At 45.2% G+C, this 15,105-nt stretch overlaps 2 protein-coding genes across 3 annotated transcripts in view; both read right to left on the bottom strand.

Moving 5' to 3' along the window:
* The window catches only part of LOC133908518 (LEAF RUST 10 DISEASE-RESISTANCE LOCUS RECEPTOR-LIKE PROTEIN KINASE-like 1.2), a 61,058-nt gene extending 51,697 nt beyond the window's left edge, over positions 1–9,361 (bottom strand). Inside the window, exon 1 of the mRNA XM_062350583.1 lies at positions 8,162–9,361. Coding sequence (XP_062206567.1) covers positions 8,162–9,062 — 901 coding nt within the window. The 5' untranslated portion in view covers positions 9,063–9,361. The remainder of the gene's footprint in view (positions 1–8,161) is intronic.
* LOC133908521 (LEAF RUST 10 DISEASE-RESISTANCE LOCUS RECEPTOR-LIKE PROTEIN KINASE-like 2.1) lies at positions 494–14,208 on the bottom strand. 2 transcript variants are annotated; one of them, XM_062350589.1, is made up of 3 exons: positions 13,295–14,208; positions 2,136–2,159; positions 494–1,776 (listed from the first exon to the last, which is right to left on the bottom strand). In XM_062350589.1, the coding sequence occupies exons 1-3, from the start codon at positions 14,064–14,066 to the stop codon at positions 725–727; spliced, it is 1,848 nt and encodes a 615-aa protein (XP_062206573.1). In that variant the 5' UTR covers positions 14,067–14,208; the 3' UTR covers positions 494–724. The 2 variants fall into 2 exon arrangements, with proteins under 2 accessions (XP_062206573.1, XP_062206574.1); XM_062350590.1 differs by lacking the exon at positions 13,295–14,208 and adding an exon at positions 6,164–8,154.
* Positions 14,209–15,105: the final 897 nt, after the last annotated feature.

The following is a 15,105-nucleotide window of genomic DNA, read 5'->3' on the forward strand; positions in this document are numbered from 1 at the left end:
TTGTTGCATTGTATTAAGATAGGTAAATCTACAGTTGAGATACAACGCCCCTCATCCAGCCCGCCACCGCAAAAGATACTCTGCTAGTGCAGTCCCGGCCTCCTGGGCACCAGGCCGTGCCCACCCGCCACATCCCCTTCTCTCGCGGGGATGCGGTGACTGGGGCTTCCGGTGAGAGATCTCTAGGCCTCGACTCAGGCGGAGGCAACAGCGACGCAGGCGGCAGGCGGCACCGCTACGACAGACGGTGACCTTTGACATCTGAAATCTGAACTGCATTGCTCCTATTTGGGCACTCCAACTTAGGTAAGTTCTGACCCTAAATTCATCATGCCCAATTATCAGTTCATGAATTCAACATTGGGCATCGTAGTTCACATCTGAGTGTTACATGAAATATTTTACTTGCCATTCATAGTTTGTATTCTATTTAAGGGATTGATTGTTATTTGAATCCCGACTCAACTACTGAATTTATGATACAGTTGTCAAATAATTTGAGTGCAAGTGCACAAAAGAGAGTCAGTACATGTAGCGAGTCTGATCCAAATGATACAATCATACAACTTTATATTAGCAAACCCACTAAACAATCCTTAGTTTCGTCGCCATTTAGCATTTACATACCAACATCATCATTTGATGCGTGCCTTTAATTTTTGTGAATTACATAAATGTTTGCAGTGGAATGAGTTACCTTTTAATAGGAACATATGGATGCTTATCAACTCAGGAGCACCCTTGGTGGCAATTCCAGATTACCTGTGCTACCTTCTAGCATCTCGACAACTCTAGTCATTGTTGGCCGATCAGTTGGAATCACTTGTATACACCACAAACCTACCACTATCATCTTTCTCACGAGTTCCGTGGTCTCACCATTAATCTCGAAAGCACTGCTACAGTAGTCATCCAAATGCTCATAAATCCACTGAGGAAAATATTGGCTACTAGACTCACTATTTGCATTGATATTCTTGTCCCTTGCCCCAACCATCTCAAGGACCATCATTCCATTGCTGTAGACATCAGATTTGCTACTTATTGTTCCAAATTGCTTTGAGTAGACCTCTGGGGCAATATAGCCTATTGTTCCTCTTGCACCAACAATTGAGATAGCACTCTCTTTGTTCAGGCATAGCTTGGCCAATCCAAAATCAGAGATCTTAGGACAGAAATCTTGATCTATTAGAATGTTGTGGGGTTTGATGTCAAAATGCACGATGCGAGTATTGCATCCTCTGTGGAGATATTCAAGTCCTCGAGCAATGCCAATTGCTATGTCAAATAATTTCTCCCAAGTTAGTGTATTTTCACTTGTTGTGTTGTTATTGAAGGCATACCTTTCAAGTGAACCATTAGGCATGTACTCGTAAATGAGTGCCCTTTTGGATCCTTGCAAGCAAAATCCTAATAGGGTAACAACATTGACATGAGAAGTTCTGCTAATGCTAGCAACCTCATTCATAAATTCCTCCCCATCACCCTTGTTGTCTTTTAGCATCTTAACTGCTACCTGGCGGCCATCGGAGAGGTTGCCTCTGTATACATCACCAAATCCACCTTGGCCTAGCTTTACAGAAAAAGACTTTGTCATTCTTTTCAGTTCTGCATAAGTGTATCTTTTTGGATGTAAATTTCTATTCTTTTGTAGAAAGGACTCAATGCTTGGTGCGTCCTTCGATTTAATGGACAACAAACCATGTTTGTGAGCCAAGAAGAATGCTAGGATAAGTAGACACAGCAGCAGTAGGGCCGAGGTGCTGACAATAGCATCTGCATCAGCAACAAGGCATCAAGAGTGAATCCAATCTGCAAAGTGCTCTTAAAATCAAATTTGCAAATAATGTTTGGGAACATTCATATTTTTTTTTCCTCAAAAGGAAGGATATTTTCTCAACTGTGTGTCAGTGGATATTTTTTCTTCTTATGTCTAGAAGTAAGGTTTCAAAAAATAATTGATTTCAAAACATGGCATGTCAGTTGTTTGCATGTATTTCAAATTAGATGAAGAAAGGTACTGAGTACTGACTATATAAGCATGTGATTGAATCAGGTTTGGTAAAAGATGAACATGCAAATAAGCATAGGAAACACAAAACACTGAAAGTGAGTCAAAGATTGAGGTTCCTTACACATTCTAGTTATGTTGTGATGCCCTGCAACCATTGAAGATAAGAAACTTGTAAGTGCATAGAAATTTTATAAATAAACAGATTGCAAAACTTAAGAATCTCCAACAATATAGATACCTGCTATCTATAAGAGTTGCACATGTCATCAATAAGTAGTACAATAGTCAACTTCTCTAATAGCATAATTATAGCATTATCTATAAAATTAATACAGACCCACATGAAATAGACTACATATCATTGTCTTTAATGAGTAGACTATCTACTGATCAGTAGCTAGCTTTTCTCTCTCTTCATTCATTCTCACCTCTATATAGGCAAAATTTTGATGTGACATCTCTTATAGCTAGTTAATATGGATTGTTGGAGACGCCTGTCGGAGGGTTAACTGCTGTCGCAGGGATCCTGAGGGACCCCTTTTTAGAGATTCGGCTGAGGGGATGATTCTGAATATGTTTGTCGGAGAAATAAATGGATATGAATGCGATGGCTGGCGGGGTAGAATAATCTAGTGCGGAATGAAGTAAATGCACTGGGGTTTAGACAGGTTCGGACCGCACGGAGGCGTAACACCCTACTCCTGTATGGATGCTGTAAATGCCCTAAGAATGTCCCTCAAGGAGGTTGCTGGTTACAAGAATATTTGTCTATCCTAGAGCATGGGGCTCCTTGTTCTTCGGTCTGTGTGTATCTGTTGGCTTTGGGTGCCCTTGGTCTTCTCGATCTTCTCTACTTCCTTAACTGCTTCAACCGTGCAGAGCTTGCCGAGAGATATTCACTTCTCCAGAGATTGTCTTGCTTTCAACTTTTTTTTCCTGTCTTTGTCCGTGCTGCCGGCTGCTTTAAATACCCGCCGGCAGTAGCGTGCCCCGAATGAGAGGGCACGAGTTCCAAGGCACCATAAATGGAAAGGGCGTCATCATAGCCTCTGTGCGAAGTGACCGGGGGTTGAAAACGCGCCCCGCGCCCGGTCATCTGTCGCCATAATGGCACTGGCAACGGGCGCCGTGGAGAGGGCCCACCGGGCAGCCGCAGAGCGGCCCCGCGTGCCCGCCCTGTCTTGTTCTCCTGCCACAGCAACGAGGCAGACGGAACGCCTCGGCCCTTGTGACTTTATCTAGAGGCGCGCCGGATGGCACGAGATGGGACCCGTGCATTTAATGTCCCCACGCCCTTCTGCCAGAATATGGCAGGAACTGACACCGAGCGTGGCGGGAGCAGTTAGAGGTGACAGGCCACGCACGCTCTTAAATGCGGCCTCGGGCCTTTCGTTGGCTGACACCTCATCGCTGGACCCCTATGGGGGACACTGTCAGGGGGCTTCCTGGGTCGTCGGGGAACCGAGTGCTCGGGGGTCATTGTTCACCTCCCCGAGCACTCTCTCCCGAGAATGCCCTTCCTCGGTCCTCGGGGAACCGAGTGCTCGGGGACCACTGTTCACGGCCCGAGCACTCTCTCCCGGTCTTGACTGTACGGATCCTCGGGGAACCAAGTGCTCGGGGGCCGCTGCACGTAGCCCCGAGCACTCTCTCCCGGAACTTCCTTCATTGGGCCCTCGGGGTACTCGGGGGCCCGGGGGGCTACTGCTCGCAGCCCCGGGCACACCCCTCCCGGTATTTGGTTCTCCTGGTCGTCGGGGGACTTGGGTGCTCGGGGATCACCGTTTACCTCCCCGAGCACTTTCTTCCCGTCACTTAGTCTTCACAGATCATCGGGGAACCTGGGTACTCGGGGACCGCTGACTGTAGCCCCGAACGCCCTCTCCCGGGACTTAGTCTTTTTTACCTCGCGGATGTGACCCCGCGGGATGGCACCACGTGGCGGATTGCTGGCCTGGCCTCGGGATTCGGGGACCCCTGGTTCCTGATTCACCGACAACACCCTAAAGCATTCTAGCAAAATATAAAGAGATTGCGATTAGGTAATGGATAAGGACGGATCGTGTTAGGTCAACGATAGATAGGGAAGATGGGTTGCAACTTTTCCTCCAAGGTAGTGCATGCGTATTTGGGATTACGCTTTACTTGGCAAAAAAAAAAAGAATGATTCACGCTGACGCTTGACTGTAGGAGCTTTCGAAATACAATCAACACAACATTAGTAACAAAAGAGTTTTTAAAAGGACTATTGGTTGGCTTTGTTGATCTGTATAACTGTAATTCAAGGTACCTTACTTCTCTACGAGGGCTAGAGATTCCCATGCTAACCTGTAAATGGGAGAGGAAATGACGTACACCTCTTATTTTGGTGGAGTCGGATTACAAAGGTATATAGTGGACTAGATAGATATCACAGTTCTCATTGTCGTTTCCGCTTAGTAGATTAAATACAATTCTATTGCTACAAGTAATTAACCTATGCACGATATGACTTTCAAGCTTCTTTTTTCATGGAAATCTTTATTATTGCAGTTTGGACGATCTAGAAACAAAGATATGACTTTATTTTCAGACAATTTCAACCCTCCTTTCAGACTTGGTTGATAGATTTTAAGGAAGAAGTCTCTATGCAACTTCATATATTCAAGTTTCAGCTTCATTGTTCAGTTTCCAACTGGCTTAGTCTTCTTGTGTAGATTCCTTTTCTGCTTTTCTTTCTTTTGTTCTTTGCAAAGCTTTGTACAGTATGTTCTCGTGTTTTTATTTTAATAATACCTACCCCTACTCCCCTACTGTTTTTCCTAAAAAAATCTTATGCACGTGTGGCAACTGGCATGGGGAGATAAAGCGAGTGTATGGCATGTGTGTGACAGACAGACAGAGAACATAGTATGGAAAACCAAAGAGAGTAAGAAAGGCCAAACTAATTGGCAGTCTGGAATTGTTGGGGTAGGTTGATTTTTCATCGTATTGAGGGATTTGATATTGCAAGCTCATCGTATCTTACTCATACCCATCCATCATAGTTGAACAAATCTATTCAGGCTAACCTTAGGAGAAGTAATTAGTTTATTTCAAAGCCCTAGGAAGAAACTGGAACAAGTAATACCCATCATTACAGATTTGCAGTCATCAATTGACGGGTTAGAATACAAATTCTTGCGAGTTGCACATGATAATTGATAAGATTTTTTTTAAGTTGATTCAGTGTTTTTATAGCTTTGCACTAGTTTTCAACTGCTAATGTATTTTTTTCCAATTTTCAGCATGTTCTTGATATCATGTCTTCTAGAAAGCATGCATATGGTAGAGAAAAAAAGAAACAAGTATATGAGTTGATATAATCACATAAGGGAGTCATTGATAAAAAATTTAAGAGTAATACCGGTAGTTTAAGGAATTTTTTAAGAACTCAAAGCATTCAAAAGTATATTTGGTTTATTATTGAGCTTGACAACCTTGAAGTTATCGGATGATATTAAACTGAAAGATTGCTACGCTAAATTTGTAAATACTTTCGCTCTAGATGGTTCATATGATGTTGAGTTAAATGATCTAATGTCCGAGATAAGGGTTATGTAATTGACTTTGCCAGATAAGTCAATATCTTTTATGGAGATTTTTAGTATATCAGAGAAACAGATTGTTATCTTAATATTTCTATTGCTTATTGAATTTTATTTACTATGTTGGTGACTATGGCATCAACTGAAAAAAAAATTCAAAGTTAAAATTATTGAAGAACTATTTGAGGTTCACAATGTCTCAAGAAATATTAAATAGTTAGCAACTTTATGCATTAAGAAGAAATTGTTGAATGAGATTGATGTTGATATAATCATCTATGACTTCGAATCTAAAAATATTAGAATAAATTGTTTAAGATGATCTTTAGAAAATATTTCAAGTGAGCATTGTTTTTAATATACTTTTAGTGTTTATCGGAAATAATTTTTTAATACAACGAATATTATCTTTACAATTTATATAATAATTTTTTTTTGAAATTTTAAATTAATGGTCCTTTTTAGTTTCGTGCTGCGCCACCAAAATCTCATACAATAGGATGAAGTGAAGCAAAGCGACCAATAATACCCACCGCAATAGTGCAATTTGGAAAACCAGTATACAAAGCTTTGAAAGGCTTACCGGAATAATTAGCGCTGCAATTGTGAGCGTCGACTCGCCCACCGGAGCAGATGCAGCCTACGAAGAAGTCCCCCGCCTGATTGTAGCCGCACTGTCCGTTTGATCCCTCGCACTGGCTACACGCCGAGGGCTTTCGGTCCCACGCCATCTGGAAACCGCTACGAAGATAGCTGCGATATCCACCGTCCGTCCACAATGGATCATTTCGTGGATCGGCCGGGAGGCCTAATTTGAGTATAGACGCTTCAATCACTCTCTGGCACGCCCGCCACCAATCTCCGACCGGCACGGCACGCCGCGGCAACACGAAAGACAGCCCAGACCCGTTGAAGATTTGGCAGGTGATTTGTTTGATGTTGGCCGGCTTGACAAACCCGGTGTCGAAGGAACAGTCAAGAAAGAAGAGGAGGTAATCGACCGTGCTGTTAGGATAAGACAGTGTCGGAGGGTTAGCTTCTGTCGCAGGCATCCTGAGAGACCCCTTTTTAGATATTCGGCCGGGGGGATGATTCTGAATATGTTTGTTGGAGAAATAAATGAATGTAAATGCGATGGCATGTGGGATGGAGCGATCTAATGCAGAAAGGAGTAAATGCACTGGAGGGATTTTTAGACAGGTTTGGGCCACACTGCGCGTAACACCCTACTCCTGTGTGGATGCTATAAATGTTATGAGAATGTCTCTCAGGAATGTGCTGGTTACACGAATGTTTGTCTATCCTAGAGCCTTGAGCTCCTTGTTCTTTGGTGGTCTCAACTTCTATGCTTGTACGAAGGTGTTTTTCGATCTCTGAGCAAGCGCTAGAGAGTTCGAGCGCTCCTCTGTACCAACTCAGACTCAATCTCGATCTCCGCTTCCTCCCCTTTTCTGTTCGCGCCCGCCGGCTTCTTAAATATCCGCCGGCAATAGCGTACCCCGAATGGGAGGGCACGAGTTTCAAAACGTCATAAATAGAAAAAACAATCATGATCTCTGCGCGAAGTAAAAGGGGTTTGGTGGCCGCCGGCCTCCGTTTATAAGGTCGCGAGGGCCTGGCGAACTCTCTCGGAAGTTGCGTGGCCGACGAGAGGGACATGGCGGCACATGATAGGAAGAAGCCGTGCTTGACCAGGACCAACTGGGACTCGCAACATGTCGATTAGTCCCGTCGTTGTTCCGTCGAGGCTTGTGTGTCTCTAATTGGTTGACATCCATGGAAGAAAGGCTCCTGGTCATATTTCCGCCTTTTAGCTAAAAGCTTCGAGTGTTCCTAAGTGGTCAGCAACTAGTAAAAAACTACAGTTGTACGCGTACCCAGGATCAGGGACCCAGTCCGCACTGTTTTGGAAACCACTGAAATGTGAAATCGATTTGAACACAAAGTGTGCTTTCTCCGACCCCGAAAACACGTCCTCGGACCAAGGCATAGCAATCATACAACGTTCTCTACTCGCACGGCCAGTTTCTCCAGCAAAGAGCCTACATCAACGAAACTATCACGTGTTCTAGGAGTGTAAGAAAGAAATCTGGTCACTTGCCGGCCAGAGCCAAATGCTAACTAACTTCTCCACTCGCCGACGCAAGCATGTGTGCTGCCGTGCATTTCCCTATTGTTTCACATTGAAGCAGGCACAGACGCACAGTACGGTTCTCTGCTCTACAAAATGCTGTGGGGCACAGCAGGGCACCTGGGCATGAAAACGTGTGGAGCAGCAGTGCGAAATTAGAACAAGGAGTGCTAGGTCATAAACAACCCATGTCGAATGAGGAAAACATGAACCAGAATTTCAAGTTTAATATCTACCTACCCGCGCACTTAATTTTCAGGCAAACCAAACTAATCCCGGACAAGGTCAAGTCAACGCGCACCATTAGAAAGGGGCAGGCAGCTCTGCAGCTGCAGCAGCAGCAACGCGGGACACACTCACACACCGGAAACAATCAAGGGGGCTACGAGATGCAAATGGCCAAGTAAGAATGAAGGGTAAATTCGAAGGATCAGTTTCTGAAGGACTTACTCGATGGCGACGCTCCTGTGCTGGCTCCACTGTTTTTGCAATCCTTCCCGTCGGTGCACAAGCAACCCATCAAGTCCCCGTTCCGACCGTAGGCGCACCGTCCGCCGGACTGCTCACATCGGTAACACAGGTCTGTCGTCTTCCGGATCCAGGCCAGCTCGAACCCCTGCCGAAGCACGTAACCGTATCCGCTACTTGTCAGCACGGACGGAATATTGTTTGCCGTCAGAACCTCGCTTCTCACTGGCACGGTGACAATCGCCTTGCAGTACAGGGACAACTCGTGCTCCAGAGGTTTGTCCACCTCTTCAGACGTGAACACGAAGGAGACTCCACCGTCCGCCGAATTATTGAACTCCGCGCAATCGATTTTGTATTTGTCAAAACGAGGCGGCGCGGGATCGCTTGGCGTGGCGTAGCAGCCGAAGAAGAAGGTGAGGTTGTCGTAGGAGCTGGTGTTGTGCAGCCACTCCTGGCCGAAGCTGACGTTGTGGCGAACCCTGGGGCAGCTGCGGCCGCTGAGCGCGTCGCTGTCCGCGAGGATGATGGTGCTGGTGTTGTAGAAGATGTTCTGTACCGTGTAGTTGTCGCCGCCGAGATGGATGATGGGGGTCTTGGTTGCCCCCTCCTCCCGGCAGAAGATCATCAGATCGGTGTAGCCGCAGGAGAAGGATGGACTGTAATCGGCGGTGTCTTCGGTTGTGTTGGAGAGGTAGAACGGGTAGTGGATATCGACGTCCCCGCACCAGAACGATTCCGAGCACATTGAACGGTCGTAAGTGGGCGGGAGAGAGGCGCCATGGGAGGCGGGGACATGAGCATGGACGACGAGGAAGAGGAAGACGAGGACGGGGCAGCGTGGTAGGTGAGCCATGGTGGCGAGAAGACGAGGCGGACGCATTTGGCTGTTTTGTTAGGCAGCTACCACTAATCGTGTACGAGTTTGGTTTCTTGCGCGCGCCGCGGTTTATAAGTCGCGTGGACTTGACCGGGTTTGGTTGTTGGTGGGCCGGAGGCGGGCCACATGATCACCCGGATTGAGACGTTTGGAGACTGATGAAGCAGCTTTGGACTTTGCGTCTTGCCCGTTGGTGCCAAGCCGTTTGATCAGTGATCGTCGGCTGCCTGTTACTTCATTGTTCATTCCGATCCTTGTTTGGTGCACGCGAGGTAGGATCATCGGATAACCCACTTGGTATGATTTCAGTTGACTTCCATACGGACCATATACCAATCAAAAATCATATAAGCTAGTACTTGACTCTGGATATTTTCTTATGCCTTCTTCTAGAGAAACATCTGTTAATTGATGCTCTAAATTGGAGTGTCTTGGTTCGCATGAACTGCCTTCCATGTGAGCCAATCAGATTAAATTAAACTGGCTGTGCCCTAACAAAAAAATTGAACAGCTTTTGCAATGATAAATTGTCTGTGCCAGAAGTTCTCACTGTTTGTTGAGTTGCAAAGAAGTTTCGTTTCAGCAGATAAAATTGTTATGTAAGAAACGCGTAAGAATCCTAATGGCAAAGGTGCCTTACTGGCTTACTTTAGCAAGACGAAGTAGATTTGAAAAGTGGAAAAAGGTTATTCATGCGCAAATTTCCACACCAAATCGAACGATTTACTCTTGATTTTGTAATCCCACCATGACTTTTAAAATGACAACGCTAGCTTGTGCGGTATGTGTCTGCACACTTCTATTGTTTGCCTACTGTACTAGTTAGCATATCCCTACCCTTTCCGCAAAATAAAAACATCTAGTAAACCTTCGGAGCTATCGATTTAGAATAATATCAAATCATGCAGACAGTACCACAAGTAGTCGCCTTTGGAGCTATCGATTTAGAATAATATCAAATCATGCAGACAGTACCACAAGTAGTCTTAGTTTGGATGGTTAGTGCAAGTGGTTATCCTTTCTACTATTAGAGATTAAATCTAGGTTTGTTTTTTTTATCTATTTTATTAAGATAATTTTTTTCAACGGTAAATGATATACTCATTAATAGCGAGACGTCTATAATGATTTTGTCGACCTCCAAATCCCGTATCTCCAGTATATGTATATGATAGTGTGAGTGTGTAAATATATCTATAAGTTATTCTAATATTCCTACAAAACAATATCAAGTATCAACAACCAAAAGTTCTAGTTGTAAGCAAAACTCAAGTATTGATCAATGACTAGTAAAGTGATTTATTTTTATTTCTATATTGCCAGGGAAAAAGTGTTTTATTTGGCTTGATCTGGACGTTACTTTCTTTCTTTGCTCTCTTTTTCGTTAGATTCAAATACATATTACAAGCTAGCCGCTAAAGATATCTAAATGGCCTCTGTCTACTGTGCCGATCCGAGATATAGCACTGTAGGCACAGCTCAGGTATGGTATGGCCCGAACCAAGATGGGTCGAACCGGTACGAAGTCACGAGCCGTGCCTAAGCCGAGCACGCGGCACGGCACCACACAATCCGACTCGACATGACACGTCTGGATCCGACTATTTTATATTTTATATTTTATTAATTTTATAGCTATTTTTATCTATTTTCTTTATATATTTTAAATTTTGTAGCTATTTTTTTATTTTTTTGCTAGCGGTGCAAATGGGTCGCCTGTGAGTCATCGGGCCGCCCGAGACGCCATGCCCACCGTGCTTGTTGTGTCCGACGGGCCGTAATCGTGCCCACCCGACACGGTAGGATATGGTGGCTGACGGACCGTGCCGTGGACTGAGAGAGAGACGCAGACTGACACAACATAACCCGTTACAGTAGCTGGACCATTCGAATCATGACTAAACTGACTCGTGCCGGACCAACCTGATAGGTCCATTTGGCTATCTCCGCTAGCCTCTGTTGCATCTTACTCGGTAGACACAGTTCCGCTGGGGGTGCTGGTGACAAGTGGACAAGCACAGCGTAACAATACGGATACTTTCGTTTCGCTGTCCAATTAATCAGAACCGGAAAAATTAAGCCTTTCTGAACAGTGTTCATTGGTGGTTGCAAAAGCTGCTTTATATTATGACACCGATGGGTACGTAGGTTGGTGATCTGGTCATGTCCTGAGGTACAAGAGCTAGTTCTAAATTTTATTCTGGAAAAAGAAAGCGATCTGTTTCTGAACTTCTGTTTCTCTGAACATATCCCTCTATCCTCCGCCCGCTTACCGATCGGTTAACTGAAGTTGCTGGTAATTCAATCGGGAAACTCCAGCTTGCTCTCACTTCATCAACCTTACTATAAAACTCTGAAACTTCACTCGTCATCAAGCCATGGCGTACTATGTCACCGGGCAGGCGATAATCAGTATGAACGGAACAACTCCACAAGACGCTCCTGTCAGTCTGACCAATCTTAGCTTACCCCTCGATCTTCAACTTTCCAAATTCCAATCCCAGAAGACATTACAAGGAACGTACGGGAGCCCACCTTACGTCCACTGAAGTTCAGTGCTACCAAACGTAAGCGACAACTAGCCAATCAGTTCTCCAATCAACAGGGGTTGAAGGACCAATGGGCCGTCGATGCGTGTGCCTGACCGTCGACACAAAAACAAAGGGCTTCTCTCGGCAGCTACTATCACCATGACACCATGGACCCAACCTTGCGAGTCTTCTAAGTTTCCAAGGACGAGTTTTGCATTCAGAATTACTTTGGTTAGAGTTTTAGGATGCGTTTGGTAGGGTTCCGATTTATCTTTAAAATGTTTTGATTCTGAATTCTCTTTGAAAATGTTCTTTGTGAATCAGAACCACCTCTAAAAACTATTTGGCTACTCATCTGATTTAGTTTCAAGAGAGAATGATGGTGCAATTAACTACTTTATCTTTTACTGATATGTTTTTTGGTTTTTTGCAATAACAACAATTGATATACATATACAGCATGAGCATCATCTCTTATCGTTTTTTAGCAATTGTTGCATGCATTTGAATTTAATTAGAATTGATTAAATTCATGAAAAGTCCATTAATTAAGATGTGTATGTATGTTGAAGATAATTTTAGAAATTTGTCCATTAATTAAGATGAATATTGGCGATTTTTTTCTAATTTTTGGATCCTTTTAAAGCTCTAAAAATTCATCGAAGGTGCAAAAACAGTCAAGTTTAATAAATTTTAATTTGAATTCTATTCAAACTTTTTAAGTGCAACTAGTTAAAATTGGTTGCTTATGGATTATAGACATAAAAATTGGTAGATTTTTTGGAGCCTTTTAGAAGGTCTAAATCTATAGGAAAAAGAGATTAAAAATATGGATTTTTGAGGCATCTTGTAACAGCTGAACAGAAGGGCTGAATCGGGGAGAAACATCCTCCCAGCACTTTCGTTGATTCGAGCTGATTCATGGAACGTTTCCTGCTGAAACGTTTCTATGCAGTGCGTTTGGCTTGCTGCAGCGCTGATTCTCCGGAGAAACCGAGGCAACTCAGTTTGCCAAACCACCCTAGAATGACGTACGTTAGTGGCTCCAGTCGGTCTGTCCTTTTCTCCAATAGTGCTGGCCAAGGCAGAACAACTTTGCCCGTGTCCAGTCCGAAGTCCTAACTTTGTCTGCGCAGCCCGTCCACTTGATCACTCCCTGTCACTCTAATAGACCACTGCGAAAAACACTTGACCGCTGTTCCCGGTTTTTACGAAACCGGAAGTCGGGAGACATCCGACAGAATTTTCAACTATTCAGTTAATTGTTAGCAACAACTAAGCGGCACACGTAATTGCTGAACAAACAGCTGCTTATTCTGGTAGTCTACTAAAGTATGGGGTTTAAAATTTCAGATTACTTTCCTTCATTCGGTTTTTCATCTATTCAGTTAATTGTTAGCAACAAGCAGTGGCCAAGCTAGCGCTCCAAATGTTATGGTACCAGTGGTGCACACGTTTGTTTCTAGGTGGCGCACAAGAGGTGAGAATTAGTTACTAATCGCTGAATTTTTGTTCTAACCCTGATGCCAGTGCACTCGGGTCAGTCTACTAGCTTTGCCCCCGGCAACAAGTCAGCATAAACAAACAAGCAAAAAAAAAAAAAGTGCGCGCACAACCTCGGCTAATGAACATCCCACATTCGGAAACCCGAAGCAAGCAGAAAACCAAAAAAAAGTAATGCCGGGGAAGAGGAGGCATACGTACCGCAACGATCCGAGGTCGGGCCGCCGTCGCAGAAACAGGTGAATCCGAGCCGACCGTGCGTCTCGTTGCGCCGGTAGCCGCACCACCCGCCGGAGCGCTCGCATCCGCTGCACTCCTGGGAGTGAGCGTTGTACATCAACTCGAACCCAGCCCTCACTACGCCACCGAACGATCCGTTCGTCAGAGGCGGAGCGCCAGGGGCGCCCAACATTCCGTCCTTGTGTAGGGCCATCACCGGCGCCACCACCACCTCCTCGCACTCGTACTCGTACGCTTCAGCACCCGTGATCCCACCATCCGGCAAGACGTACGACCTCTTGCCCTCATAATCTTGACACCCACTCAATTCCACGGCGGAGGACCAAGATACGTTCTTCTTGCAGTTGTAGAGGAAGGTGATGTTGGAGTCGGAGGGCGTGAGCTGCAACCAGGAGCTCGTGTAGTCGATGCTGAGGTTCACGTGGAGGCGCGGGCAGCCGGGGCCGTACTCGCCAACACCGACGTCGAGGTCGGAGACCCAGATGGTGTGCGTGGTGTAGTCGATGGCGACGACTCTGTACCAGTGGGACTGGACGGGGAGAAGAGTGGTGTTGTTCTTGCAGGCAAGGCCGAGCCCGGGGTAGCCGCAGTCGGACGCTACTGAAGAGTTGAGCCAGAACGGGTAGGCGATCGTCTGGTCGCCGCAGGTGGTGTTGCTGCAGGTAGCAGGGAAGGCGTCGGCTGCGGCGAGGAGGAGCAGAACATGGAGGAGGTGGAGGAGCAGGGGAGCCATCGCGCGTGTGAATGGGACGAGGAGGGAGAGACCAGGGGGAGTGCCGGTTTACTCGGCGAGGTTGTGCGTGAGAGTCAAGTGAGGGGGTTAGGCTGAGAGCGACCGGTTCTTCGACTGGCTGTTGAAATTTCGCGCCACGACCCACGAACCCATGACCAACCACTAGCGCAGCCTACGAGTGCACTATACTGCACCTTTGCAGGGCCTCTCGTCCTTTCATCTCCCCGATATTCACGCGGGATGGCGATTGAGCGGGTTGCTCGCTGGTGAGTAGTCACACCGTGTACTGATACAGGTTTTCTGATTTTGATGTATATGGACTCTAGAGTCCAATCGATTTTATGTGCAAGAAACAATAATGGCCCTTTTATCACGATGAAAGCTCGCCCACTAGAGGTAATAATGGGCCTGGAAAACTGAGCCAGATTTTGGAGGATCGCTTTTTTTCGGCCTAGAGTCCGGCCGCGTAGGCACAACTGTAGCAGTGGCTGGAGTCAGCCGTAGTTAGGGTTGAAAACGGACGAAACAGTCGGGAAACCCTCTAATCGTTTTCACTTTTATATTTTATCTCGAAAATGAAAATGAAAATCGGAAAGTCGGAAACGGGTACGAACTCGGAAATGTCGGGATATCGGAAACGAATTAAACCGAACGGAAACACGTCGGTATCGGTCAGGAACCAGTAATTCAAACCGAACATAACCGATCAATTTTCATACACTAGATGTTTGAATACTGTCATACTAGTACACCACATTCAACCGTGTTCGTTCACATAATGACATATGAGTCACAAATAGAAAATTCACACATCGACACAATATAGTCACAATAATAGTCTAATAGGAATATAGGATAGCAAAAGTGCAAAACACATAGACAAATATTCTTCCACGTAGCTGATAGCTCATCACTCATCAGCATTATTCATCATATCTGGATCACTTTCTGTTTCTTCTTTCTCCTCATTCTCATTCTCCTACATTTCAAACACGCAGAACATGAGAATCAGCAGCACTAAAATTGAAGCAACATTATT

The sequence above is a fragment of the Phragmites australis genome, chromosome 2 (assembly GCF_958298935.1).
Source record: "Phragmites australis chromosome 2, lpPhrAust1.1, whole genome shotgun sequence".
NCBI lineage: Eukaryota > Viridiplantae > Streptophyta > Magnoliopsida > Poales > Poaceae > Phragmites > Phragmites australis.

What these genes read in the sequence shown, in the direction of transcription:
- LOC133908521 (XM_062350589.1), bottom strand. Translation starts at nt 14,066, where the DNA reads ATGGCTCCCCTGCTCCTCCACCTCCTCCATGTTCTGCTCCTCCTCGCC. An exon ending in CCCGACCTCGGATCGTTGCG is followed by an intron (nt 2,160 to 13,294) that starts GTACGTATGCCT and finishes CAATGGTTGCAG; the next exon opens with GGCATCACAACATAACTAGA. An exon ending in TCACAACATAACTAGAATGT is followed by an intron (nt 1,777 to 2,135) that starts GTAAGGAACCTC and finishes TTGCTGATGCAG; the next exon opens with ATGCTATTGTCAGCACCTCG.